At 45.3% G+C, this 26,773-nt stretch overlaps 1 protein-coding gene across 1 annotated transcript; it reads right to left on the bottom strand.

Moving 5' to 3' along the window:
- Nucleotides 1–7,122: 7,122 nt before the first annotated feature.
- On the bottom strand, nucleotides 7,123–25,847 carry elovl6 (ELOVL fatty acid elongase 6; the record flags this gene model as incomplete). Its single annotated transcript, XM_080843479.1, has 4 exons — nucleotides 7,123–7,652; nucleotides 11,076–11,227; nucleotides 12,472–12,603; nucleotides 25,765–25,847. 4 exons carry the CDS (start codon nucleotides 25,845–25,847, stop codon nucleotides 7,123–7,125), a joined length of 897 nt encoding a protein of 298 aa, XP_080699605.1.
- Nucleotides 25,848–26,773: the final 926 nt, after the last annotated feature.

Raw genomic sequence — 26,773 nt, 5'->3', positions numbered from 1 at the left:
ACACTGAAAGAGGAGAGAGAGGAGACGCAGAGGAGAGTCTACACTGAGAGGGGGGAGAGGAGAGTCTACACAGAGAGGAGACGCAGTGGAGAGTCTACACTGAGAGGGGGGAGAGGAGACGCAGAGGAGAGTCTACACTGAGAGGGGAGAGAGGAGAGTCTACACTGAGAGAGGAGACGCAGAGGAGAGTACACTGAAAGAGGAGAGAGAGGAGACGCAGAGGAGAGTCTACACTGAGAGGGGAGAGAGGGGACGCAGAGGAGAGTCTACACTGAGAGAGGAGACGCAGAGGAGAGTCTACACTGAGAGAGGAGACGCAGAGGAGAGTCTACACTGAGAGGGGAGAGAGGAGACGCAGAGGAGAGTCTACACTGAGAGAGGAGAGAGGAGACGCAGAGAAGAGGGACAAGTTAGTTTAATTTTTTAAGAACAACGTGTTCCAGTAACCAGACATCAGAGAAAGGAGGAAGGAGGAAGGAGAAGTTGTCTGTCAGCTTGGCCTATGGCAGCTTGGCCTATGGCAGCTTGGCCTATGGCAGCTTGGCCTATGGCAGCTTGGCCTATGGCAGCGTTACTTAGGGATGGTGCATGCTGGTCTAACACTACCATGACGATGGTCTGGAGCTGACTACAGCAGCCATGGCTGGCAGGCCAGGTGCAGAGAGGCAACAGCAAAGGCAGCCCTTTGCACCATAGGCTCTGCAGTGAGAGCTGGACATCAGGACACCCTAGAAATAGAGTGAAGTAGAATATAAGTGTTAGGTGAAAATGTACCCTAGTTACCTCAGGACTCCGGAGCTGCATAGAAGAATATTTATTAGACAAACAAAAACAACAACAATTTGCAATCGGGCTCCCCTCCCAGCACAAGGCTGAAAGTGAAGCAAGGATAAACACATCGCAAAAGGTTTATATAGACAGAAGTTCAGAAGTGTTCAGCAGGGATAACCACGTGGTGGATTTCTGACGTCCGAGGCAGGGATGGAAGTTTTGCACAAGATTGGAAGAAGCACAGTTTGTCCCTTCTTATCACTTCTAGTCTAAACATGCTCTTGTACGTATGCAGACTAAGTGGCACCTAATAATCTAAGTTACACACACACACATACAGCCAAAACCATGTTCCTGCTTTCATGCACATGATTCATACAGGAATATATTAATACAAGGCACTTGATTCATATATTCTTAAGTCATTCACAGTGCTTGGAAATTATCTCCATCAATACGTAATTACAGTGATTATTCATATAAATGTATGTTCATGTATGTTTCATTAAAGTTGGTATATCTGATGGTTAAAATCTTTTCTTGGTTTGACTGTCAATGTATTTTATTAATTCATCTTATTTGAAATTGTAGGCCGACTGATCTGGAAAAAAGGGCATGGGGGTTTTCTACCCTGGGCCATATGTTGTGTTAAAAACGTTTCTGCCAAGGATGCTCCTCAGTCTCCTCGCTTATAGGTCCCCTCTCCCTGCCCCTGTCTCCTTGTTCTTCAAATCCTCTGAGCGCATTACTACATTTAGCTCTGTGTGTTTCTGCATTTCTCCATGTCTCACACAGAGGTGAGTATGACGGAGCAGAAGGCAAGATAAGGAGTGAGAAAAAAAGACTGGGAGAAGAGGAATAGGAAAGAAAAAAGAAGAAAAAGGACTGGTCATGCGTGTGACACAAGATGGAGAATTTCTCAGCTCAGGGCAGGTAGGCCTGTGTCACAGGTGTGCTCAGGTCTTATCTCAGGGCAGGTAGGCCTGTGTCACAGGTGTGCTCAGGTCTTATCTCAGGGCAGGTAGGCCTGTGTCACAGGTGTGCTCAGGACTCTAATTGTCAAGGTTCCCTCTGAACCAAATATTCCTACCTAAAAGAATATAACACATAAGTTGTCGGCCATCTCTGTCTTGATCATCACACTTACTGAGTGTCTGACTAGTTGTGAAGTTAGAGCGGTGCTATTTCCTCTGACAGAGTGACTTCCTCTATATGTGCCAACTGGCAGGCTCACTGTGAGAGTGCATTATCTAGTACCGATCCAACATGTGCAGGGCTTGCATCAGGGCCGTAGGCGTAGGCTTCCTGGAACCAGCAAACCTCAAAAAGCAGCTCTTAACAAAGAGGAACTCAAGTTTTGGTGCAACCAAACCAGAGGTTGTGTGTGTGTGTGTGTGGCAGTGTTCATTTTGGCTGCTATTTTAGATTTAGTCTGATTCTTTAGACCAGTGGTTCTCAACCTTTTTTGCTCCATGACCCACATTTTTAGATACCAGTGCAGTTGCGACCCACAAATTAATAATCAGCAAGAATCATCAGGCCAATAATTTAACAATTGTATTATTATTTTATTATTATGATTACTACCACTACTTCTAGGCTTAATACTATACCACTGTTTTACCATTGAAAACACATGCAACTGTTTAAAAGTCAGGATCAGTTATGCAATCATGGACTTCTGAACTTCTTTGAACAAAAATGGACTTAAGCCATACATTTTCAACTTCTTAAGAAGTCATATCTGAGCTGGTACTCGTTTTACACGAAGATACTCTGTTGACTTTTTGCCTACACTAGTAGCCGGTCATGTCAGAGCATATTATCGCGCAATACATGTTGATACATTTGAAATATCTTATATGCAAATTTGATTGGCTGAATGTTCGAACATGTTATTGTTAGATAGGCCTACGTGCAGAACCATTGCCGGCTTCTGTAGTTTAATGTCAGAACTGGGGACAGGGATTCCCTAATGGACAGAGGGAGCATTGCTTGAAAAAAAAGTTTTAAATTTAGAATTCGTCTTGCGACCCTTTCAGAAACTCCGGCGACCCAAATTTGGGTTGAGAACCACTGCTTTAGACGATAATGCATATTAGTTTTAGTCACATTTAGTCATTTTTATCCTTCTTACCTTTAGTCTAGTTTTCATCTACATTTAATAGTCCATCTTATAGCCACATTAAGATAAGATAAGATAAGATAAACTTTTATTAATCCCGTTAGGGAAATTCAGGTATCCTAGCAGCAAGATTTATGAAGTGAGTAGGAATCAGACATACAACCGAAAAAAGATAGGAATCAAACAAACAACAAAAATAAAAACAGTCCAGCCTTCTCGGGTTCTCTCCTAAACTCCTATTAAACTCTTTTCCTTCCCTTCTCAGGCCCAGGGACCCCCTGTGTTGTGTCTACAACCGCATACGTCTATCTTGCAGTACTTTAACTGTGGATACAATTAGCCTCTAAGATATATACAGATCTCCTAGTATATACAGCTGCCTTCAATGTAAATAATAATTTTAAGGCAATACTTAATTAACAGTATTATCATTAAAATATAAGAGAATATCAAGTCTACATTTTGAAGATTCAAATGACGTGAATCATCAAGATTCATGAAGTATTCATGAAGAGGTTTGATTGGTAGGCCACTTCTAAGACCATCAGAAGTCATGAAGAGAAGGTTTGATTGGTCGGCCTCACTGTTCTAATACCATCAGTACTCATGAAGAGAAGGTTTGATTGGTCGGCCTCACTGTTCTAATACCATCAGTACTCATGAAGAGAAGGTTTGATTGGTCGGCCTCACTGTTCTAATACCATCAGCACTCATGAAGAGAAGGTTTGATTGGTCGGCCTCACTGTTCTAATACCATCAGTACTCATGAAGAGAAGGTTTGATTGGTCGGCCTCACTGTTCTAATACCATCAGTACTCATGAAGAGAAGGTTTGATTGGTCGGCCTCACTGTTCTAATACCATCAGCACTCATGAAGAGAAGGTTTGATTGGTCGGCCTCACTGTTCTAATACCATCAGCACTCATGAAGAGAAGGTTTGTCTGACTTTATGATGTTTTAGATGGCTTTGTTCATTTTATGCCTACCTGCTCACTGGAAAAAATGGGGGGGAATTTGTCAGTATGAAAGCTGAATGACTTCTGGGACACTTGCTTCATTGCTATTTCGACACGCTTTTGACATTGTCAGTGATCTTAAATGAATGTCAAAGCTGCACATAACGAACCGTGCTGCTGCTTTTAAATATGCTGTGCTCGAGGCCATCTGTTGAGCAGGATCAGCGTGGCAGACAGGCAGGCAAGCAGGCGGGCAGAAAAATAGGCAGATAGATGGGAATATAGGCAGATAGATAGGCAAGCAGGCAGATAGAAAGACAGGCAGGCAGGCAGATAGATAGGCAGGCAGGCAGGCAGGCAGGCTGGGTTCTGGGTAGCTGTTTTGCTGACGGTGCAGAGACCGTGTGAGTCCAGATGATTGGCTAGTGCAGACAGATAGACAGGGTTTAATTAGCTTATGCAGACAGATGAACAGGGTCGGGACCAATCCACAGGCATTTATGCTTCTGGGCACTTTAAGCCTAGTCTGATGAAGAGCTTTACACATGAATGTATGCATGTTTTAAAAAAAGACTTCTTCAGACGTGTGTGTGTGTGTGTGTTTTCTTTATAGTATATGGCGCATACTATAACAAAGCTAAAGATAGAACATAACACAGCATGCAATGTAACCAATGTGACTTAGTGTATGTATGATAGACGTTAAAGAATGCAGAACAATCCAACAGCTGAAATCAGTAAAGAATTGACTAAATCTGTGCCTTTGCGCTTCTGAAGTGCTGAGGGTTTTTGATGGGACAAAACTATGAACAGGCACAATGTCCTAGGTCAGACCACTGTGACATCACTCCACCATGCAGGGTGAACAGAAGAGCAAAGACGTTCTTGTGAGCTCAAGTGTGTGATCTTCTGACATTGATGAAAGGAAAAAGCACAATAGCGCACAGAAATATCATATTTACTGCCACGTCATGGATGACTAAGGGACTAATGTTGGACTTATATTGGGGTCCGTGCATCCAGAACAACACAGTTACTGTGAAACCATATTGAAAGGTCAGGTAGAAAGGTAGCCATTTTGTTTTTAATATGCATGATAGCCCTAACAAAAGCAGTTTTCATTTCAAAGATCAGACTCCAACCACATTACTCACAAACACACACACTCCCACACGTCTGGGCTGCTGACCTGAGGGAGATTAGTTAGCAAGACTGTGTGTCTTTTATCATCCTCAACTTGAACAGAAGACCAGACACCCTTTTCAGCATAATTCCCATAAAGGTCAACTGTGAGACTCTACTACCAGCTCTGCACTTTGAGAGGCAGGGGGTAACAAGGAGGGGGGTCGGTCTTAAAAGATTCAGGGGTCCCGTTGTTGGGTCATGTCATGCCATTTTTTTTGTTACACCATTGAGGTCACAGAGGTTGCAAATGTTCTTGGGGGGGGATCACTTCTGGTGAACATTGGCAATTACTCTACTTAAGGCATTTGATATGATGCTTTGGTAATTACTGGTTATAGCCCTTCTAGACGAAGTTGAACGACTAACATTTTTGCCTATGGGGGAGTTTCTGTGCTCACACAAACAGCAGCCTTGGGGCCCCACACCTGGTCAGGTGTTTACTCTGTCCGAAGAGGACTACTTGTCGCACTGTGTTAGACCAGTATGGAATCAGTGGATCAAATTGGCTGCGCTGAAAGCTGAAAAGAGAAACAAGACGTAGCGGAACATTCTCCCTCAACACTGGAATGTGTGCTGGTGTTGTTTCCCTGCTGTGCCTTTACACCAGACTGTGCGCTTGATCACTTGCAATTCTGATCTAGACTTCATGATTCCCACCTTTTGAGTCGAAGAGCATTACGACTTTGGCTGAATGGAGCATAACCACAAACACTGCAGCATCTGTAGAGTTTAACATCACACTAAAAGCACAAGACTTATTTTTTTCTTTTCTTTAATACACCTTGTTCTTGTTAAAATAGACTACTGATGCTTTACACGTTTACAGTGCAAATGCACAATAGCACAACGGACACCATTCAATTAAAGCAGGGGTTACTCAGAAATGGGCTACAGTGCACTTGACCACCATTGAATGTTTTTAGCTTCATTAGCTTCATGTTTAGCTTCTTTTTTCTTTTTTGGACTGGCTGGCTGGCTGGCTGGCTGCCTCTCAGGTATTGTGTTTGTCTGTTCCTGTGCCAGAGCCAGCATCGGCACCAGAATTGCACTGATAAAACTCTCTCTGAGGAATGCATCCAGAAAGAAGAGTCTTTGCCATGGAAAAAAGGTCATGTGGTCAGTCCTTTGATGTTGCTGATGTGCTCTGATTTCAGAAGGTCTTCCAATGCATATTTATTTAAAAAAAAACTAATTTAATAATGATGTTGACATTGGCCAATCTCACCAGTGAAACAATTATGCTTTTTTTTTTTTTCAAGCCTTTTTTTTATGCAGTGATATGCACGTCAAACAGAGGAGGATCTAGGACCTGAGAGAACTGGGTGTTTAGTGACGCAGAACACAGAAAGTCTCTTCCAATCCCAGCTGATCACATGGTTTACCGTGTTCTTAGTCAAAACCAATTCTGGACAAAGCTATCGCACATATTAGCGTCTAAACAATCAAATTAAATAATAATAAGGATAAAAAAAACATGACATTTACCACTTTGATGTTGCCGACAAAGAAATGAGGAACATAACAACACTTTTGACAGACCCACTTTAGACGATGACTCCACCTTTCCCTGTTCTCCAGTTCCCCAAGCTTCCCTCGGTTCCCTTCCAACAGTTTCACTCCTTCACATCAACCATCAACTCTACTAGTTCCCTTTTTACATTTCTGTCATTCATTAATTAATGTATTTTCTTTAAACATAGAGAATCGCCTTGGGCACATAAACATCACATAAAGACACTGTCTGTTGTCATAGTAATGGTTCTTCAGTGCAGCACTGCTTAGTCACTCCCCCCTCCCCCTCTGTTTCCCTCTGATGGGGGGGGGGGGGGGTTGATCTCTATGCGTTAGTACTGTCCACAAAGCTTCAACAGCAAATCCCACCCTCACCCCCTGCACCCCCCCCTGCTCTCCCTCTCTTTCTTCTGTCCTCTCTCCTTCCCACTCCTCCATCTCTTCCCCTCCATCTCCCCCTCTGCCTTTGGTCCTGACCTCCATCTCATCTCCACAGCTGCTGTTTTATATCAAACACCCCAGTCCTTCCCCTCCCTTCCTAGTAAATTCTTCCTCTCCGTTTTTTACTTCTTTTTACTTGCTCTTCTTCTCGGCGGCAGCTGTGGTGGCGTTGGCGATGCGGGTGCCAGGGGAGGGGATGGCGGCGGAGGCGGAGGCAGCAGCAGTGGCGGCGGCAGCTTTAGCAGCAGCGTTTCGCTTGGACTTGTCGATGTAGGCCTCGAAGAAGAACTGGCAGAAGAGCACAAAGTAGCTGAGGTACATTAGCGAGGACCAGACGATGTTCTGCATGTGCGAGGGGCACTCGTGACCCTGCTGCATCCACGAGTACACCAGGTAGTTCACCACGCAACCCATCACCATCTGCGTGATCTGCGTCAGCGTGATGAACATGGCAAACTTGCGGGAGACGCGAAAGCCGGCGGCCCTCAGTGCGTAGTAGGAGTACATGACGGCGTGCACCAGGTAGTTCATGGTCATGAACCAGCCGCCCCCCGCCACCATGTCCTTGTAGGAGTACCAGGAGTAGAGCAGCACAGTGATGTGGTGGTACCAGTGCAGGAAGATCAGCTTCTGTTTCCGCAGCACGATGAACAGAGTGTCTCCTGTGGAGGAGAAGAGAGAGAGAGGAAGGGAGGGAGACAGGATGAGGAGAGAGAGAGAGAGAGTGTGAGATAAAGTGTGAAAGTGATGAAGGGAAGCAAGGAGAGGAAGGAGGTAAGATGGATAGAGAAAGGGTGAGAGTGCCGTATGAGAGAGAGAGAGAGAGAGTGAGAATACAAAATGATGGAACAAGAGGGTGCAAGAAGGAAAGACATGTGCAGTGAGGAAAGAGGTAAAAAAAAAAGGGGGGACCAGAGGAGAGCAGGAAGGAGAGGGAAATAAAAAGAGAAAGAGAAGGCCAGACTGTTTAACAAGCTTGAAGACAATACAGAGTGCAAACAGAGATAACATAACCTTGGCTGCCCCTGCCTGGCAATAAGGACTTTTTTGGCTCCTGCCGAGGTTACCTCCAGTCCTTAACATCATGTCAAATCAGTTTAATATCAAAACGGTTTCCCCTGGCAACCAGTCTCTGACATTTTGTTCATCGCCCTGAGAGCTGAGTGCTGGTGTGCCTGTTGACTCGACATATCTGACTCTATTTACTGCACGTTTGGTATTTTGTATTCTTTATTCTTTATTTGCGCGCGCGTGTGTGTGTGCGCTTTGCTTGCTAGCCTTTTACACAGTATCTACCCTGATACATTTGTCGACTGTATGTCAACACTGAGCTGCTTGTAGGTCATATGTCTCTGATAACACCCCTCTAAAACAAACAGCATTAGAACCCTGTGTGTGTGAGAGAGAGAGAGAGAGCAGGTAGAGAGAGAGTGCTAAATGACCTAGGTCCCTAGGTTCCCTCACACACAGGTCCCCATCCGATGCTTAGATTGAGGTCGACACTCTGCGACACCTGAGAATCAGATGCTTGTACAAACCCGAAAGGAAACCGCTTGTGGTTGTGTGATGTGACACTAGACACTCCTCAATATGCGCCTGCACTTTCTAACGTGACATTGGAGATCTACAACTGACGCTCGCGTGTGTGTGTGTGTGTGTGTGTGGTAAAGTTGGTGTGTAGGCTGTAAGTGAAACGGACTGCGCGTGCAATACTATCCATGTGTGATCATGTCAATACGTGTGTAGCTGCCTCAACAAGTCTTCAGGCTCAGGAATCAATGCAAGTGTGTGTGTTTGTCGAAGTGTGTGTGCAAGTGTATGTGTGTGTACCCAAGTGTCAGTAGTGTGGTTGACCAAATGAAACCTCCGCTGCAGACATGAATGCAGCAGTCACAGGCCCTCCCCCACCACCCAGTCTACCGCAGAACTCTCTCTCTCTCTCTTTTTCTCTCTCTCTCTCTCCACATGCTGGAGAATGAGATTCTTTGTGTGGAGGTATTGCTGCCCCATAGGCAAGTATCTGCAGAGGCTGCTGCCTGTAAGGCCTTTCTTCTCCCTCTATCAGCCTGTACCATCAAATGTCACACTTATTCGGGACAGTCATAACCTGCTCATTACTTGTTTAGAATCGGAATGGATTAAATACTAACTGGGTTGGATCCAAGTGCACAACTGCTGGGACAGTCTTATCCAAACAGTCACTAGTCACATAAATGACAAAACAAGCCGGTTCTGGCTGCCCTAAGTGCTACGGGGATGTTTGAGAACCCTGGTTGTCAGTCCGGTCTCCTACCTCCCTGGGTCAGTCTCTGCTGTAGCCCAACAGGGACATGGAGGTACTGCTCACCCGCAGGCATGAAGCGACTTCTGTCTCTGAAGCCCTGTGAATGTGATGACTACTGCATCTCCTCCCTGACCCAGTCTCTGCCCAGGCCTGACAATGAAGCCACGCAGGCAGAACGATACCTTTAACACTCCAAAGTTGCTAACCTACCTTTAACACTCCAACATCTGAGGGTATAAGATGCCTACCTACGTTTAACACTCTAACATCTGAAGTTATAAATGCTTACCCCACCTTCTGAGGGTGTGAGTTACCTACCCCACCTTCAACACTCTAACATCTGAGGGTGTGAGTTGCCTACCTCACCTTTAACACTAACATCTGAGGGCATAAGTTACCTAACCCACCTTTAACACACTAACATCTGAGGGTGTAAGTTGTCAACCACACCTTTAACACTCTAATATCTGAGGGTGTAAGTTGCCTTGCCAACAAGCATGTAGCGTCTCCTGTCTCTGAAGGCCTGTGAATTTGGAGCCTTCTGCAACTGCTGCATCTCAGGCTAGTTCAGAGCTGCCTCCTCCTCCCTGACCCAGTCTCTGCCCAGGCCTTACAATGCAGCCAGGCAGGCAGAAAACAAGCACACACTGCCTTCACCAAAGACCCTGTCTGGGGTCACTGCACAGGGGTCACACGCGCACACACAACTCCACCAAGACCCTCCCAACTCCTAGTGTCTCCAGTCCTGGTCACTCTCTCTCTCCCAGAGCAGATGAGTTCCCTAATCACTCCTGACACAAGTGCACGTCATCCCCTGGCAGAGAGGACAGACGACAAAGCATACACACACACACACACACACACACACACGTCTTTCTATTGTCTCTTACCCTGTGCTGCAGATGCACTTTATTGGGGAGATGCTTTGGGGAGGAGGGAATGTGTGCAGCATAGGATGGGAGATGCTAGAGGAAGGGAAGACGCAGCATAGGATGGGAGATGCTAGAGGAAGGGGAGACGCAGCATAGGATGGGAGATGCTAGAGGAAGGGGAGACGCAGCATAGGATGGGAGATGCTAGAGGAAGGGAAGACGCAGCATAGGATGGGAGATGCTTGAGGAAGGGGAGACGCAGCATAGGATGGGAGATGCTAGAGGAAGGGGAGACGTCAGCAGCTGTGATGGAGCCTACCGACTGCCATAACTACCAGCGGGGAAATAAAAAAAGACTAATACAAACTAATGCATACACAGCAGGTGACAACCAGAGAAACATTGCAAATAAAATATGCTTTCTGTAGACACACGCATACTTAAAATAGCATTCCTGAACACTCATTGTGCTTCATAAAGCTGCATGTGTGTGTGCATGCTGAGTTTCAGGAATTCTCAGAGATCTTTCTAAGCCAGCAAGCCACGTGATAGGTGAGTCGACTTTCCAGAATATTCTGCAGTTTCCCAGGTGCAGAAGGAGCTGTGAGCACTGAATATATTCTCATAGAAGGTGCTTTGAATATGTATCACAAATAAGTCTGAAATCAGTCGTCAAATGAAATACCCTCCGGAGATGTTAACCCACCAGTGTGCCGGTATTATTAGAATGAGCAGCCACAAAGTTATTCACACTTTCACACTTACACACTTACTAATTAGGACTTCAAACTGACACAAGACACAGATTGTGGTTACAAATAGACTTTGTTTAAACATAGTTATGTCTATGGACATAGCAAGTTACAAATAAAAGCATGAAGATCCAGTGTGTTACACCATGGTGCTGAGAAAACCTTGACTTGTCTTACCTAGTTCTGGGGCTTTGCTTAGGACAAAGGCGTAGGCCCAGAACTTGCTGACGGGTCCATTGTAGAAGCTCTGGTCGCACACGGACTGTTTCAGGCCTTTCGTCATCAGGATGTACATCATGAAGCTCCCGGTCCTTATGGCACCAAATATACTGAGGGACAGATGAGAGACAGAGGGACAGCAAAGGGTTAAGGAAGGATTGTCATGGCACATGGCACATCTGTTCCCCAGCCAGGTTGGCCCTGGGTGGACGTCTCCTTTATTTATTCCACTTGAGAATGGGTACATTAATTTGATGTGGTTTGTATTGAAACGAGGTGAGGTCCAGCACAACGACATGGAAAGCCTGTGCCCTGTCTGTCCCTTCAGGGTAAGCATGAAGAAACCAACACACAAAGAAGGCGTGGCTAAAAGGCCAGTTGCCATTGTGATGGAATGTTTTACTACACCATCCATAGGCTGGCTCCTGGCCACATTGATGACAGCTAGAGTAAACCCAGTGTAAGCATGAATAGCAGGTATGGAAAACCAGATGATGTGGTTATTATATTATACAGAGTATTATCTGTGTTTGACCTGTGCAAGACTAAGAGAATTATCACAGCTAGTCTTCACAGGCTTCACACCTTCATCCCTGCCTATTTGATGCAGTGGGGTCTGAGTACGCTGTTACACTGCTCAATAAACCTTCATCCCTGCCTATTTGATACAGTAGGGTCTGAGTACGCTGCATCACTGCTCAATAAACCTTCATCCCTTCCTATTTGATACAGTAGGGTCTGAGTACGCTGCATCACTGCTCAATAAACCTTCATCCCTGCCTATTTGATACAGTAGGGTCTGAGTACGCTGCATCACTGCTCAATAAACCTTCATCCCTGCCTATTTGATGCAGTAGGGTCTGAGTACGCTGTTACACTGCTCAATAAACCTTCATCCCTGCCTATTTGATACAGTAGGGTCTGAGTACGCTGTTACACTGCTCAATAAACCTTCATCCCTGCCTATTTGATACAGTAGGGTCTGAGTACGCTGCATCACTGCTCAATAAACCTTCATCCCTGCCTATTTGATGCAGTAGGGTCTGAGTACGCTGTTACACTGCTCAATAAACCTTCATCCCTTCCTATCTGATGCAGTGGGGTCTGAGTACGCTGTTACACTGCTCAATAAACCTTCATCCCTTCCTATCTGATGCAGTGGGGTCTGAGTTCGCTGTAACACTGCTCAATAAACTGTCTCCACATCAGACTGGTGTAACACTACAGTGTTGTTTAGGGTATGAGCTGGTACAGTTGTCCTGAATCAACTCTGCTGCTGTGAGGTGTGGTGATCGCTGAGGAGAGGACTAGTGTGTGGTGAGCATATAGTGTCAGATCATTAAGCATATCTTACCTGAAGACAGCGAGCGTGAGCGACCACAGCACCAGTGGTTTCCGCAGCTCAAACTTTTCCCGCTGTTTCATCACATGTCGGCCGCCTAGGATGCACGCCACGTACAGCGCGGAGAACAGGAAGGACTTCTTCCTGTAGGGGACACAAACGACCTTCAGAGCACGCCTGCAGCAACCTTCACACAATAGCCTACAACAAACGACTATCACACAGTACAGCAAACGACCTTCACACAGTACAGAGAACGACCTTCACACAGAACAGTCAACAACACTCGCTCACTACAGACCACAACCTCATATAAACAGGATACTGGGGAATCCTGTATTTATACGAGTCAATGTTTTGTCCATGCTCAGTGTTTTGTATGTCTAAGCAATAGGGGTGGAAAAAAAATCGATTATTCGATTTTTCTCGATTCTCTCTAAAACGAGTCTGTCTCGATTCGGAAAGTTCATAATCGATTTAGTAAAACATTTTACACATCCATTTTATGTTGAAATGCAAGCTGCATCGATTATTGCATTGTTCATAGAAAGTCAAAATTGTGACAAGGGAAAGCTTTTTCTCTAATAAAAGGTAATTCATCTGTTGATTTTCTTTAATTATCAAACACAAAGTAGGAAGTGATTTTAGACTCGGAGTAGCGAACTCAAGTGTTTTTAAAGACGAAATGCATCGATAATTGTTTTATCTGTTTAGAATTGATAATCGATAATCGGTTTAGAATCGATAATTGGTTTAGAATCGATCATCGGTTAAGAATCGAATCGTTGACCTCTGAATCGGAATCGAAACGAATCGTGAGGTGCCAAGAGATTCCCACCCCTACTAAGCAAGCATATCACACTGAAATCAGTTGTAAAAATGAATGAATACCTGGGATGATCCTGAGTCATGGACATACAGTATGTCAGGGGCTAACTTGCATTTCTTGAATTCTGAGCACAGCCAGAGCAATATCACTTGTCTTCATGTCCTCCAAAAAACTACAGCTGGCAGAAAAAAGACTGATGACCTTCAAACCATAAATAGTGACCTTCAGACTGCAAAGTACAATCTGACAGAATATGACAATTAACAAAGACCTTGAAACTCCAGTCTGCAGTATTGACCCTGAGGCTCCACTCTTGACCTTTACTTCAGATGATGGCTTGACTACTCTGCCATGACAACAGATGACCACCCCCACCCACCCATCCTCTCCCAATCACTGAGACAACAGCTGATGACCTGTATGTACCGCAGACTGTGACCTTTAGACACTAGAGCCACAGCACTGGAGAAAGACGCCCACAGCATCCCAGATCTCCAACCTCCATTAGTCAGCCCTGCAGGCCGTCTCTGCCTGGTAGCTGGCACCCTGGCACAGGCACTGCCACTGGAAACATGACTGATTTGCTTACCAGCGCACTCAGGGTTTCTACATGCCAAGCCAGGCCCCAGATCTCACAGGAACTGTGATAGATCTACAAACATGGCATTGGGGACGAAAACACTTTGAATAATAAAAAAAAAAACTTTAATTTAATGGTAAGATTGGCTGTTTATTATTTGAAGTTTTACTTCTATTTTGTTGTCAAAAGGACAAGAAGAGATTAGAAGACTGAACCCAAACTAAGCTGGCAACTCCAAACGGGTATCAGGGGTGAAGTGCTGCTAAAAGCTGATAGCTATAACAGGCCACAGCTGATTGATCTCACAGTAGGCTACTACTCACTTTATGCCTAAATGAGAGGGAAAAAAAACACAAACACCAGCTTTGGTGTCCCCAGTAAGCCTGTGCTTAAGGATAACATCTGCTAATATCGGCTTTTAGTTCCCTGTACTCATTTACTTGACTAACGTTGTTCTCCTCTCTTTGAAATTATTGCTCCCCTCTGAGACATGGGCCTACTCCATGCTGAGTTAAATCAGGAAACTTCACTTTTGTGTTGCATAAACAGAAAAAAATCCCTGATCTTGTAGTCTGGCCAAACACAAACACACCTTTCTCCCCAGCAAGAAAAGTTGTGCAAAACTAAAAACACTGACAGAGCACTTTCTCTCCTTGGAAAAACTTAAGACTGGCAGGATACACCGTCTCAAAAATACACTTCAAGCTTAGAGTATTTCGGGGTGGACAAATTTGTCACAAACCTCAAATGCTAAAGAAACACGAGATATTTTTTTCTTTCTAGAATTATCTGTCTCACTGGAGGCACATATGACTAAACCCTTAAAGCCATTTCTTCAATTATCTTATTGCTCACAAACCAAGTGGTAAGTAATAATGAACAAAAAGAGTCTACAAGCACAACGCACAACATAGCTAATTACAGACCACATTATTTACTATCAGTGGTGATGTAAGGGAACTGACCAGTGTGCATTTTTTTGTGACGCGTTCTATTAATAGGTGCTAGAATCTGATTGAATGCAGTGCAGGGGACAGACAGAGACAGGACGAAGTCAGCGTTTTGCTCCATGTCTTTGGCAGAGATGTGTCCTCCTCGTGGCCCACTTCCAAGAAACATTGTATGGGTGAAACCAGGGCACCTTCCATGCCCTCTGTCATCCTCTTCAGGTGACACTCTCTCTCACTCTCTCTCTCACCCTCGCGCTCTCCCTCTCTCACTTTCTCCCTCTCTCTCTCTTTCAAAGAATCAGCTTTAGGTAACTACCACAGTGTCAAGGGCTTAATGCTATTTTGGAGCAACTCCGATGTCCAAACTAAACCGATCTAAAAAAGCACACTGCACATCATCAGTATTTTAAAGGCAGCTGCCTGTTGGCAAGTCAACAACATAGCCTACATAATTAAAGTATTCTATAGAACGTGAATATTGTGTAGGTCTCCAGTTCATCTTATGCTGCAAAATATTAGGCAGTTGAAATTTGACTGAAAGAAAGAAAAAAAAACATGTCAAGTACAAGATGTGAGCTCTGTGAACAAAATGGTCTGATTTTCATATTTATGTTGACTAAATGCTTAAACAAACTAATTTGATTTATTGGTTGATCAAATCCAATCAAACCCTCAATCCAATATACTGATTGATTAATCAACCACAAATCTAATTAGTTTGTTTTTGGTCTTATAATTAGCTTGCATGGCCAGTACTGGTGAGTGTGCCTTGTGCATCTCTTAACAGCACAAACAACACTGTTCAGTGGAGGAACCACATGGCCCTGATACTGAGGTCACGTCTACAGTGAGAGAGGCCGTTAGCGACAGCAGGAGAGAGAGAGAGAGAGAGAGAGAGAGAGAGAGAGAGAGAGAGAGAGAGAGAGAGAGAGACAGACAGACAAAATGAAAGCTCGTGGTCAAATCCAGCCACAATCCCACCCTTCCATTACCTCATTTCGCTTTGAGGGCGGGCGTTGGCGTGCAAAATGCATTCTTACGACTCCACGAGCACAAGCCAACTCAAAGTATCCAGCATAGCTTCGACTTGTATCAATTGAAAAATAAAAACCAAAGGTTAGAGCATAGCCATTTAAAAAAATCTTCACAGGGTAAGCACGAAGCATCCATGCAGTTAGCTTGTAGCATTCAGATTGTTAGCCCATTTATGGCGGCCTCTACTCAAACTCCCACTCAGCCCCCGTGTGGGCAACAAGCGAGTCACTGTGGCTCAGGAGGCCCTGTGAAACAGTCCACCGGAGGGAAAGACATGAAGGTCAGAAAAAACTGTGGCGATTGGTTGGCCAGTTGGTGGTTGCTAGCGCTAATGTGTGTGTGTGTGTTTGTGTGCGTGTGTGTGTGTGCTTAAAGAGCAGAGTGCGTACTGTGATGAGACAAGCGGAGGCTTATGGCCCGCAGCGAGAGGGTGCATGTGGCGAGTCAGAGCACATCTCCATCATCATCTACATCGCAAACCAATCTCATTACTGAGGCAGGAATCTGCAGAACTACTTCACCAGGCCAACTGCAGAGGGTGTGTCTCTGTGTGTGTCTGTGTGAGGATATGTGTGTCTGTGTGAGGATATGTGTTTGTGTGTGACTATGTGTGTGTGGATGTGTGTGTCTGTGTGAGGATATGTGTGTCTGTGTGAGGATATGTGTTTGTGTGTGACTATGTGTGTGTGTCTGTGTGTGACTGTGTGAGGATATGTGTGTCTGTGTGAGGATATGTGTTTGTGTGTGACTATGTGTGTGTGGATGTGTGTGTCTGTGTGAGGATATGTGTTTGTGTGTGACTATGTGTGTGTGGATGTGTGTGTCTGTGTGAGGATATGTGTTTGTGTGTGACTATGTGTGTGTGGATGTGTGTGTCTGTGTGAGGATATGTGTTTGTGTGTGACTATGTGTGTGTGGATGTGTGTGTCTGTGTGAGGATATGTGTTTGTGTGTGACTATGTGTGTGTGGATGTGTGTGTCTGTGTGAGGATATGTGTTTGTGTGTGACTATGTGTGTGTGGATGTGTGTGTCTGTGTGAGGATATGTGTTTGTGTGTGACTATGTGTGTGTGGATGTGTGTGTCTGTGTGAGGATATGTGTTTGTGTGTGACTATGTGTGTGTCTCTGTGTGTGTCTGTGTGAGGATATGTGTGTCTGTGTGAGGATATGTGTTTGTGTGTGACTATGTGTGTGTGGATGTGTGTGTCTGTGTGAGGATATGTGTTTGTGTGTGACTATGTGTGTGTGGATGTGTGTGTCTGTGTGAGGATATGTGTGTCTGTGTGAGGATATGTGTTTGTGTGTGACTATGTGTGTGTCTCTGTGTGTGTCTGTGTGAGGATGTGTGTGTCTGTGTGAGGATGTGTGTGTCTGTGTGAGGATATGTGTTTGTGTGTGACTATGTGTGTGTGGATGTGTGTGTCTGTGTGAGGATGTGTGTGTCTGTGTGAGGATATGTGTTTGTGTGTGACTATGTGTGTGTGGATGTGTGTGTCTGTGTGAGGATATGTGTTTGTGTGTGACTATGTGTGTGTGGATGTGTGTGTCTGTGTGAGGATATGTGTTTGTGTGTGACTATGTGTGTGTGGATGTGTGTGTCTGTGTGAGGATATGTGTGTCTGTGTGAGGATATGTGTGTCTGTGTGAGGATATGTGTTTGTGTGTGACTATGTGTGTGTGGATGTGTGTGTCTGTGTGAGGATATGTGTTTGTGTGTGACTATGTGTGTGTGGATGTGTGTGTCTGTGTGAGGATATGTGTGTCTGTGTGAGGATATGTGTGTCTGTGTGAGGATATGTGTTTGTGTGTGACTATGTGTGTGTGGATGTGTGTGTCTGTGTGAGGATATGTGTTTGTGTGTGACTATGTGTGTGTGGATGTGTGTGGATGACGTGTGTGTCTGTGTGAGGATATGTGTTTGTGTGTGTGACTCAGTGTGAGTATGTGTGTTTGACTAGGCATGCCACACACCCCCCGCCCCTCTCTCTGTCTGTTGTCAGAGGAGCAGCTCTTTCTTGGGCCATTTTGAAAACTCATCTGCCTTCCGGATTCAGACTGAAAATCCTCAAAAGGAAATAGTGGAATATCCTCTCAGGATTAGACATGCAGAGTATCGGGTCGGGTATCTGCACTGTGCACTAAAGAAGCAGCTAAATTGTCAGTACTTTGAACAAGATGTGCAGTGCCATAATGTTAGGGTTTGCGCAGGTGTTTTGCCAGGCTGCTGCCCAGGTGCAAGCTGACTCTAGAGCAGGTCTGGTGCTGATTTGGCAGTGTCAGGATCCATCTATCGATCCTCACAAGTTCTCAGGAAGATTGATACATTTTAGCCATCCACAAAGGAGTAATGCTGTTCTTGGTTCACCACACTGTAAGATGCCATATGCTCCTAAAATCATGAGCCCATTATTACAACAGACGTGGTAGACCTAATCCAGGTCAGGGCCACAAGAGTGCGCTACAATCTGAGTGTAAATCAACAGAAAAGAAAAACAGCCCACTGCAGAAAATGGAGGGGAAAAAAGGAAAAAGAGAGAGATGCATTGAGGCGCAAACCCTAGATCAGCACAGTTTTCCCCTTCTCACAGCAGCTTTTGAGCTGCGTTGCTCCACACACAAACGGAGATCCGTCAATCACTATGGCACCTGTGCAGACGCCTGCACTCTCCGCCCTCCCCACCCTGCACCCAAGCTAAACTAGGAGTCTCGCTGAATCTGGCCATCTTTTCATGCGGAATCACATTCCGTTTTTTTCAAGTCTTTTTAAAAGGCACAGCTGTGCTGAGGCATCCGTATCTATTACTGCTGCTCAACAGGGAGAACAGCATACATACTTATAATAAGTCCCTCGAGGACCTTGAAAGGTTTTGTTGTGACTGTTGCAGCCAAAAGTGACAAAATTTGCTGCAGGAATTCTTAAAGAATGTGGTCGAACTGCAGTGATTTTTTTAGTTAAATAAAATCAGTGGTAAATAATGCAGGAATTCCATGACTTTTTCCATTTACAGTCATGGGTTTGATTCCCAGGGAGGGTACAGAGTGATGCTCGTTTTTCCTTCCTCAGCACTATGGAGTCTCACTTTGGAGAAAACCGATCGCTGAACGAGTAAATGCTAACGAGCATTATGAGCATCTAACCTGAGGAAAATGTCCTCTCGTGTTATCAACCAGACCCACCTAGGGTATATGTATATGTTTATGTTTAAGTATTTAGCATACGCATTTGTCCAAAACAACACATTTGAAACCAACTGTATACTACTATCATATTGATATTATACAAGGCATGCTTTCCGTGAGAGATGGGCCAACTGCATGGCTGCTATCTGAAGAGGTACTGAATCTGAGCAGTGCTGTTATGTCATGGTGGATGCCCTGTCAAATGCAGATGGTGCTAGCAGCATGAGCGCTACAGGAAAAGATGATGGTGATTACTTCCGAGAGTAAGATGATCGTATTCTATCTGATGGGAAACTGAAAAGCAGCGACTACCGACAACCGGCTCAGTTCAGAATCCAAATAATGGCTTCCACGGGCTGCTCAGATTGTGTTTCTAATCAAACACTCTTGGACAAAAGAAACACGGCCACCGGCTCTGAAACTCTAGCCGTCTTTCAGCTAACAGCGCAGGCGGCCTGGCTTCTGGCTCCTGGCCAAGGTGCCCATTGCCTGGAGTGGAACTTGCCCAAATCTGGCTGGGTTCAGGCCCATGTCCACTGCAGTCTTCGCTGCAAAGGGGAACTAATTACTAGCCCATCTGACACCCGAAACCAACGCCAGAATTTCGCCTAGGTTCGGTTCAGAGCCTTGGCAGCCTCAGCTGATTATTGGAAGTGGATGGGTTGCTGTAGAGAAGTGATCTCCTGTGTCCTTCTCAGAAGACACATGTATTTACAAGACCATCCGAGACCATCCTTTCATCAAGGTGAGGTACAGTGTAAAAAACAAAACTCCCCTGTAACCCTAGACAGAGAGTGGAGATGAAGAGACACGGGAGAGAGAGGCAGATAGCAGAGAATGGATAGATGGACAGAAGGGTGGAGGAAGGGAGGGAGATATGGATGGGAAAGACGCTGTCACCCGTTACGTAACTGGGACTTGGGACGAGCGTGCTCAGCCTAGTGTATGGCCAGGGCTAAGCCTCGTGGCTCTGTTTCACAGGCCTTTGTGCTGCCAGGCTGCGTCTCTTTTGCCTGTCTGCCCGGGGACGGGGCATTAGCGGTGGACAGTCAACAGTGGCAGTGACCAGGGGGAATCCCTGCCCACGCAGGGACGTGCAGCACCGCGCAGCACAGATGGACATAAATTAGAGCCGCGTTGGCGCAGATTAAGGGAGTGCCCCGTGAAAACCCTGGCAACGGGTAATTCCTTGAGGCCAATCTGAAGCCATGCGGAGAGCCTACTCTCAGCTCAGCTCAGCCCAACCCAATCTAAATCACCTCGATAAACCTCACACAGCAGCAGCAGTAGACTCAGTCCTAGTATCGTCGCCACTCAGCCTTTTCCCTCCTGGCTCAAATCAGCACACAACTTAATGGACATGTTACTTCTGACCGAGCCACAGCACTGTGTGTGTCTGTGATTGTACAGTGGTCTCAGAATCTGTGTCCTCTGTAGTGCTGGAGTTGAATGGATTATTTTTATAAAGAGGTAATAGTTTCAGCTCATTAAAGGATTAAAGTGCAGCAGTCAGAGACAAGCGTATTTATAGGGGAAGTGTGTGTGTGTGTGTGTGTGTGTGTGTGTTTGTGAGTGTGTGTGTGTGTGTGTGTGTGTGTGTGTGTGTGTGTGTGTGAGTGTGTGTGTGTGAGTGTGTGTTTACACTTCTTACACCTGTTATCACCCTATTGGGACAATTTTTGATGCATTGAGTTAAGCTGGATGATGACAACATTAGAGTATTGCTTTTACTCGTTAGATTAACAATTGTGCAGTATATAAACATACACATGTACACACACACACACACACACACACAAATATACATGGAGAGAGAGAGATAATATATACAAATATAAATCAGATAAATCAGAATTAAAAAAATAGTGCTACTAATGGCCAAACAGAAGAAGAAATATGGGCTCAAATCCTACACTAACGCAGGGGCAGACTGGCCTGCAACGCCAGTGCAGGTGTATGCCCTCAGGAGGACCTCTCAAACAAAGAGTTTAACCGACAGACAAAACCTTACTTTGGAAAGAAACAGCTTGGACCAGAGAGACATTCCTCTCGGATCATCTCACAAAAGCACCCGGGACTCGTCTCTCTAAGCTGACTCTGGTTTGCCAGTGAGCTCAAACATTAACTGTTTAACCTCTTATTCAGGGGCAGGGTTGCAGTGATGTGGGTTATCTCACACCTGCCGTTGGGTCTCTCTCACGGCGGCCGGTGCCTGAGCTATCGGCCCAACCGTAATTTTTCTCCCCATGTGAGGCGTGCCTGTGGGAGAGCCGGAGCATGACTCAGCACATTGAGTAGGGCCAGCGGGGTGGAAGAGACTGCACAGTGGACGTGGCTGGGCCCAGAGAAGCCAGCCAGAAGGGGGGCAAGAGAGAAAACCAGAGAGAAACACAGAGAAGGAGAGAGGGAGTACATGCTTGTGTCCAGAGGGAGAGCTACAGAGAGACGTCCTCGATGTCACAGCCAAGGACACATACATACACATGTTCATATCTACACACACACAAACACACACACACAGAAATACAGACACGCACACACAAATACAGACACACACACAAAGGCAGACACGCACACAAAAATAAAGACATACACAGACACCCAAATGCAGACACACACAAACATACAGTCACTCACACACAAATGCAGGCACATAGCCTCTCTGCTGCTGCCTTGTGTCTTTACACTCGCAGACTGACACACCAACCCTATGCAGATAAAACACACACACACACAGGTACATGCACGTATCTTATACAGTCAGGTCCACAAACAAGTGTTAAAGGGTAAAGCCTGCTCAGATGCTTCATCCCCCTATAGCTGCAGTCATGAACTGCTCTTTGAGGTATGAGGCTTAATGTCACACACTCTACTTGTCCCCATGATGTTGGTGTTTTACATACTGATGTGGCACGAATCTGTCATGTTTTGGGAATCACTGAATTGTTATGAAACATTGACTGTATTAGAGCCATTGTGTGCTACTCCAAGGTTACAGTGTAATGAAGCATGTGATGCCATAGCAACGAAAGGAGCAATGCCTCTCACCACCACACAACACACACACACACACACACTCCCCCACATCTCTGGCCTGACCATAGAGAATCTGCCACATGCCTGATATCATTCAGTTGACTAAACTATGAGTCAACTAAGAGGTGAATGTGTATGCTGGCTTTACTTAATGAAACTCTCCTCTCTCTCTCTTTCTCTCTCTATGTCTCTGCCAGACATTCTGTTAGCAATTTGAACCACATCCACTGAGCTGTCTCCCTAGCTTGGACCAGATAGCCGACATTCATTCCCAAAAGTGCTGACTTACAGAGTGGAGTACGAGAATCCTACCCCCCTAATCTACAGGGTACAAGAAGCCCTCTACAGAGAGAGAACGCCAACAGAAAACATTGCACTATAGACATAACTGGCCTGGTGATGCCTGAAAAATGTTTTATTTTTTTCAGACATTCTGTCAGGCGCTGGTTGGTTCCCCTGTCCATTGCTCAACCCCAGTCCAAGTGTCATTGAGCAATACACTGACAGCCAGACTGCTTAAAAACAAGGTTAAGCACACAGACGTGCATCTCTGTTCTCAGATGAGGATGGCAGAGCAGAGTTTTGCTGAGTTTTCACTTTGGTTTGAGATATTTATGAACCCACCACCTGTGCTAGCACAGCATAACGTTATGCTAGCTTTAGCAGGTTTCAGATGCCCCTCTCAAGATACACTGGCATACGTATACTATTCTGCCATCTGCTTCTTTTCAGCTGACTGCAGACTAAATGGAACAGAGATTTTTGCTTCACAGAGAGGAGAGACTAAGGGAAGCTGATGCACTGAGGGACTCCGAGAGGATTCAGCATGGTGAACCAGTCTGAGAGTGAAAAGATGCGCTCAGTGTCATGGAGACTGGTAGAGCTGACTGCCTATTTAACTTATTTAATATCCAGTCTTGGTTAGCATGAGGGAGAGAGAGAGAGAGAGCTAAGGTGTAGTTTGTGATCGAGACTGGTGGAGCTAAACCCAAATTGTTCAGTCTTGGTTTAACATATTTCTAAGAGGGCCAAATTCATCTTTAGGTTGTGGTCAGTGTCTTCGAGACTGGTAGGACTAACTGACTGACAACAAACACACACACACCCCTCTCGTGTGGTAGCCTAAATCGTTAAGATGTGGTCAGTGCCCTAACGACCAGTAGGGTCAAGGGTCAGAGAGCTTCTCCATCACCCCACCTCCATGGTGCCACCAGCTGCTCTTCCCCGGCCTCGCCTCTCCTCGGGCTCAGACAGTGAGAGCTGTTGTTCCACAATGGACACAATGGTCACAATGGACAATGGATGGGCATGGCCGCGTAGGCACCGTGCTCAGGAGTAGGCAGAGGATTCTCTCAGACCAGCGGAATGGGTGGGTTTGCTATGCTAGAGGGTGGTGGCGCTTTCTAGTTGGGGTGTGTGAGCTGAGCTGAGCTGTGCTGTCCAGTGTGAAACTGTGCGCTCTGTTCCCTCTCGCTCACCCTCTTCCTCGCATTCTGTATCCCTCACAATATCTGTCTGTCTCTCTTCTTCTGTATTACTTTCATCACTTTCTTTTTGCTTTCTTTCTTTAACATTCTCTCCCTCACTGTTTTCCTCTCTGTTCCTCCCTCACAAAGTCTCTCTCTCTCGCTCTCTTTCTAAAAATGCACTCATATTCACACATTGCTCTCAACAACAACACTCTCTGTTGGATGGAGCCCAAAGGTGGCATGGTACTTGCAGTTTGTGATGGCCTGAGGATGAGTGAGCCTGTGCTTGCACTGACTGGACAGACATACTGAGAGGTCATCTAAAGATACTGACCAAAAGAGTATCCTCCCTCCCTAGCTAACCCCTCCCATGCCAGCAGCCCCATCCTAACACACACACACACACCAGAGAGGAAGAGAGAGAGAGAGAGAGAAAGAGAAGATGCACAGATTTCCTGAAATCGTATTGCAAATATGAGGTGAAGAACTTCTATACCCTAACCATTTCCAATCTTAACTTGCTCAGTATAACTGTCCATAGGCCTATTTCTTGGCAGTGCAATACCAAAGTAGCATCTTTGGGTATGTCTTCAGTATGTCAACACACCCATATCCTGTGCGACCTGATACCATTGCATGAAGTAATTACAGTGCCTCAGGCATATGGGACTGAATTTATGAGAGTAAATCTGTGCAGATAACAGTAGGACATAAATAATGAACGTACATTGATATTAAAACAGATTAGGGGATGGATCTAGACCTACGGTCGTCTGGCATGTAATAAGGACAATTGTCCGTTGACGACAGTCGGGCACAAGTCCTCCGCTAGACAGTTCTGTATGATGTATGCGCTACAAGAGCAACCCGGCGAGGTCGCCACAGGCGTGAGGCGCGCTGATTGGTCTTCACCCTGTCAGCAGACATCAGTAGATGGCTCCCATTGGCGCGGTGGTATGATTTCGCGGGCAGCCTCACTTTCTCCTTTTTCCACGCGCGACCAGAAATTATTACAATAGCGTGAAATCGATCCGTAGGGAGTCGGCTCACGAATGACAACCGACATCTGAATAAATTTGTCGACTTAGACAAACCGGCGCGTTGGGCACCAGCACCCATGTTTTCATGGGGTTCTCTCTAAAGAGGACACGGTCCACAACGGTAGATGCGAAATGTAACAAGGACATGATAGTAGGATAGCTACCCAGTCCAGCCCTCCAAGCCGCAACCCGTAGTCTACGTTAGAGCTGCGATCATGGCCTTGTTACACAGTGTCTAACCGCATGATGTGATCAAATGAAAGCCATATCTGCTGTTCAAATATGAGGCGAAATAGAAAACTCTGCGCACAATGAATGCGATATGCAGTTACGATAGACGATTTTCAAGCCACGGGTATTAAATCCCATGTCTTGTAGGCTGTGCAAACCCATGTCATTTCGCCAGCTACTCGGTCAAACAATTCATTCTTTCTTACAGTAGCCGCATACCTCAATGCGAACCCGCTCTATTATGCCAAATTAAAGCTTTTCGCGTATCACCGGGGCAGTTAAATTACTAAGTATTTCTCATCAGCTCAAAGTCAGCCTCCCCTGTTAGCTGACATGTAAGCGTAATGAGCCACGTTTAATGTCAAGGGTGGGCATCACAATGCAGCCAGCAACGACTGTCAGATGTTCAGAGAAATAGATTATTCCCTCCTCCTCTTGTTTGAAATATAAATATGAACGTGTGCATACGTTGGACTAGTTCTAAAATCGTAATCTGACCTGACAATCGGTTCACTGGATGGCTGTAACGGTTCATATAGTTTAGCCCTATGCTATTCCATTCATACGACTGATCATACCAGCTAGTAGGGTAGCCTACCTGGGCTAAGAGGATGAAATCCCCTCTATGTCATCGAGGAGATATTAAGGACCTGATTACTTTGTCTCAAACACACACGTTTCCTCATTGCATTCAAATCACTGAAAGCACATCCGAAAGGACAGCACAAGGAAGGCTGCAACATTACGCTATCCAGACATAATCTCATTCCTAAAGCATTGCGGAGGGGAGATGACCTATTATTATATTTAGCGTCAAGTTCGTTCTTTTCGTTTTTACATTCATTTTCACATTAAAGCCAATTCACACTGAGAATTCCACAGACATAACAAATGCATGTTTAAGATAGAGATAACCACACATCAATCAACGCCGCCACAGCGGGACCACAGTACCAGTTCTCTTGCATCCACCGGATGGCTTCGTCTTCATTGAACTGTCTCTCAAATTCGTACTCTTGCAGCGCTAGCACCGACATCCTCTCTCTTCGGAGTTCTCAACGCGGACGTGAAGGCAAGAAAAGACGAAAAGCGAAATATTCAAATAGTTTCCGCTTTATATCGGGCTCCAGCTCAGCCACTGCCCCTATCTTGCATTGCGCTTGCCGCTGCCAGGAACTCATTCAGTAGATCTCCGATGTCAGCCTATATGCCTTCCACTTCCAACCGGCATACGCCCTCCAGCCTAAGAAATGGAATCGTGGTCCTAACGCCTTCAGTTTAACCTCTCTTTGCGTGTTCATTCTTTTTGTACAGCAAACTTCGAATGTCGTCACCGAATGCTACAGTGACCTTTGCCACAGATATGATTCATTAACATGAAAGCAAACTACTTTTCTTTGAGAGACATCATTTCATATTCAGGATTAAGTTGTCATAAATGATCTCCCTTACATCTAACTATACTGTTTTATTTATCCTTTCATAAATGCTGCTCAAAAGCAGGGGCCTAAAGTTATAGCTTCCTTGATGATTTGTAAAACCATGTGTATATTAATATGGAGCTCTGTTCCAAAACTAGCAAGCTAACTACCTAAAAGGCATGCAAAAACCTTGCAAACACCACCAACAGCCCAGGTGACACTGATAGAAGCTTGCCAACACACTAACTGGTGACTTTTGCCAGTATAGCTGCGGATGTCATGCTGTAAAAGAGTTTTTTCCATTTTTCAGGTTACAGAACTACATAGGGCATATCCTGGATGACTAGTGGGAAAGACCTAGGTGTTAATCTGTCCTTCACATGACAATACGTAAAATGAATTTGAGGATGGTACCAAAACTAGTTGCCTATAAAAACCATACCTCAAAAAGTGTCAAATTGTTACATAGTGTTACTTTAAGGGAATCTAATAGAAGTGATAATCCAAGAAATGTGGGAGTCTGTGAACCTTGAGCCTATAAC

Source organism: Sprattus sprattus (genome assembly GCF_963457725.1).
Source record: "Sprattus sprattus genome assembly, chromosome: 8".
In the NCBI taxonomy this organism is placed as follows: Eukaryota; Metazoa; Chordata; class Actinopteri; order Clupeiformes; family Clupeidae; genus Sprattus; species Sprattus sprattus.
This window is presented reverse-complemented; position numbering and strand designations above follow the sequence as displayed.